General features: G+C 40.7%; 1 protein-coding gene across 9 annotated transcripts in view; it reads right to left on the minus strand.

Annotated features, from left to right (window-relative positions):
* The window catches only part of LOC123511411 (kinesin-like protein KIF21A), a 132,614-nt gene extending 131,643 nt beyond the window's left edge, over positions 1 to 971 (minus strand). For all 9 annotated transcript variants that reach the window (XM_045267274.1, XM_045267270.1, XM_045267272.1 and 6 more), the window contains exon 1: positions 772 to 971. In XM_045267274.1, the coding sequence (XP_045123209.1) occupies positions 772 to 806 (35 nt within the window). In that variant the 5' untranslated portion in view covers positions 807 to 971. The remainder of the gene's footprint in view (positions 1 to 771) is intronic.
* Positions 972 to 2,235: the final 1,264 nt, after the last annotated feature.

Raw genomic sequence — 2,235 nt, forward strand, 5'->3', positions numbered from 1 at the left:
TATACTTTACTGGTGTGTGTGTGTGTGTGTGTGTGTGTGTGTGTGTGTTTTTTTTTCCACGCCACTACACACACACACACACACACACACACAAAAAGTTAGCAAGTAGGAGGAAGTTGAAATGATCGGGAGCTTCCTCTTTAGAGTTTATGGGATGGAGGAGAAAGAGGAAGAGGAGGAGGAGGAGAAAGAAGAGGAAGAGGAGGAGGAGAGACGAATACACTCAAAGGAAGAACAAAGTAGTAACGTGTAACTGAACTGTAAAGTGATAAGACAAGGGCAAACAGTAGAGAGAGAGAGAGAGAGAGAGAGAGAGAGAGAGAGAGAGAGAGTAAACGAATATGAAAAAAAGAAGTTGTATTAAGATTTACTGATACGTCACCACTAATACACAACAATAATAACAAGTCGAGTTTGTGATAAGAATAAGTCACAAATTAAGAAAGAAAAATAGAAAACGTTATCATTTGTACAGATAGTGAAATTAGGTGAGACACACACACACACACACACACACACACACACACACACACACACACACACATGACGTTTAACCGAAAACTCCCCTTTAAACACACACACACACACAACACACACCAGAGAAACCGCTACTTAGCACACACATACGCACACGCACACACAAACAAACATAATCACAAACACACCCAACAAACACAAACCCATCCATCCCCCAATCAAATAAACAACAACAACAACAACAACAACAACAACAACAACAACAACAGGACAAGACAATAGCACATGGCTTACCTGACTGCGACTCTCACACTCGATTCATCCCCCATTGCGGCGTCCAGAGGGGGCGTGTAGCATCAATAACTAGCACTATATACACTGGATCCCTGCACTAATGGGTTGCTGGGATGGGGAGGTAATGGGGGCTGATAATGGTCCACACAACACTAGGGCACAGAGGAGGAGCGACGCACATCCTCCCTCCGCCCCGGCTAACAGCTGACTGAGGTTTTGAATGTTTGGTGGTCATTTAAAAGTGAAAGCTGCCATGTGTCGCTAGTTTTCTTACCCTCATAACGCGTTCATTTGTGCTACACCACGCTTCATTGACCCCGGAAAGATACGATACCTGGTGCAATAGACTCAGAAAAAGCTACTGTACATTTAAATAACAGCCATACATGGACACTGACCTGAGAAAATTAGTGTTGAAAGCGTGCACCAAAACAAGAGAACGGGGAAAAACACATAGATGGCAGCTGTTTCACCTCCTCTCTCGTTCTCCAAATGTTTTCAGGGAGACGAGAGAAAACTGTCAAGTAATAAAACGCTTGGCTATTGGCATTCGGTGTGACTGGTGACCATTATGGCGTGAGGGACAGGATAGGAAGGGAAGGCCATTGTCAAATCAGCTCACACTAAACTTTCACTACCTGCTGTGAGAGAGGGAGAGGCGAGGGAGTGTCACAGGGACGGACGGCTGTGTAGAGGTGTAGGAGGGAGTGTAGGCGGCGATACAAAGGTACAGAATGTTGTAGAAAGGTGTCTCGGGGGTGTAGGAGACTGTGGCGATGTAAGATGGTATAAAAAAAAGCGAAGGAAGCAGATACAAAGCTACAGTAGGAACTTTAAGAGACAAATATTAGGGTGGGGACTGCGATTTAAATTCAAGGTAGGGTATAGTATGCTGCAAAAATGTGTTCCTGAGAATGCAAGGGACTGTTAGGAGTTAAAGGACTGTGTTGAATAGTGAAGGAAGCAAATGGGAGGGTACAAAAGGAGTGGATGGAAGCGTAGGATATATCGTAGGAGTGAAGGATGATAGCACGTGCGATTTAGACTAGAAAATTATTGGAGGATGTTTAATAGTGAAGATAATGAAGAGAACAATGAAGAAGAGATACAAAAATGTGTAGGATATCGTAGGAGAGAAGAAATGCAATGAAAAATGTTTTGAGGTTGTAAAAAAAAAAAAAAAAAAAAAATGCAAAAATGTTTCTAGAAACTACACGAAACTGAAAAGCGAGGCTGAAGGATGCAAAGAAAAATAAATAAATAAATAAATAAATGAATAAACAAAATAAACAAAAAGAATAAAAAGATAGTAATAATAATACTTATAATAATAATAATAATGATAATAATAATAATAATAATAATAATAATAATAATGATAATAATAATAATAAAAAGACATATAGGAGTGAGTAGGAGCGTGTAGGACATCGATCGCAGGAACAAAGGAGAGTGTCATGTGTG

This window comes from Portunus trituberculatus, chromosome 31 (assembly GCF_017591435.1).
Source record: "Portunus trituberculatus isolate SZX2019 chromosome 31, ASM1759143v1, whole genome shotgun sequence".
In the NCBI taxonomy this organism is placed as follows: domain Eukaryota; kingdom Metazoa; phylum Arthropoda; class Malacostraca; order Decapoda; family Portunidae; genus Portunus; species Portunus trituberculatus.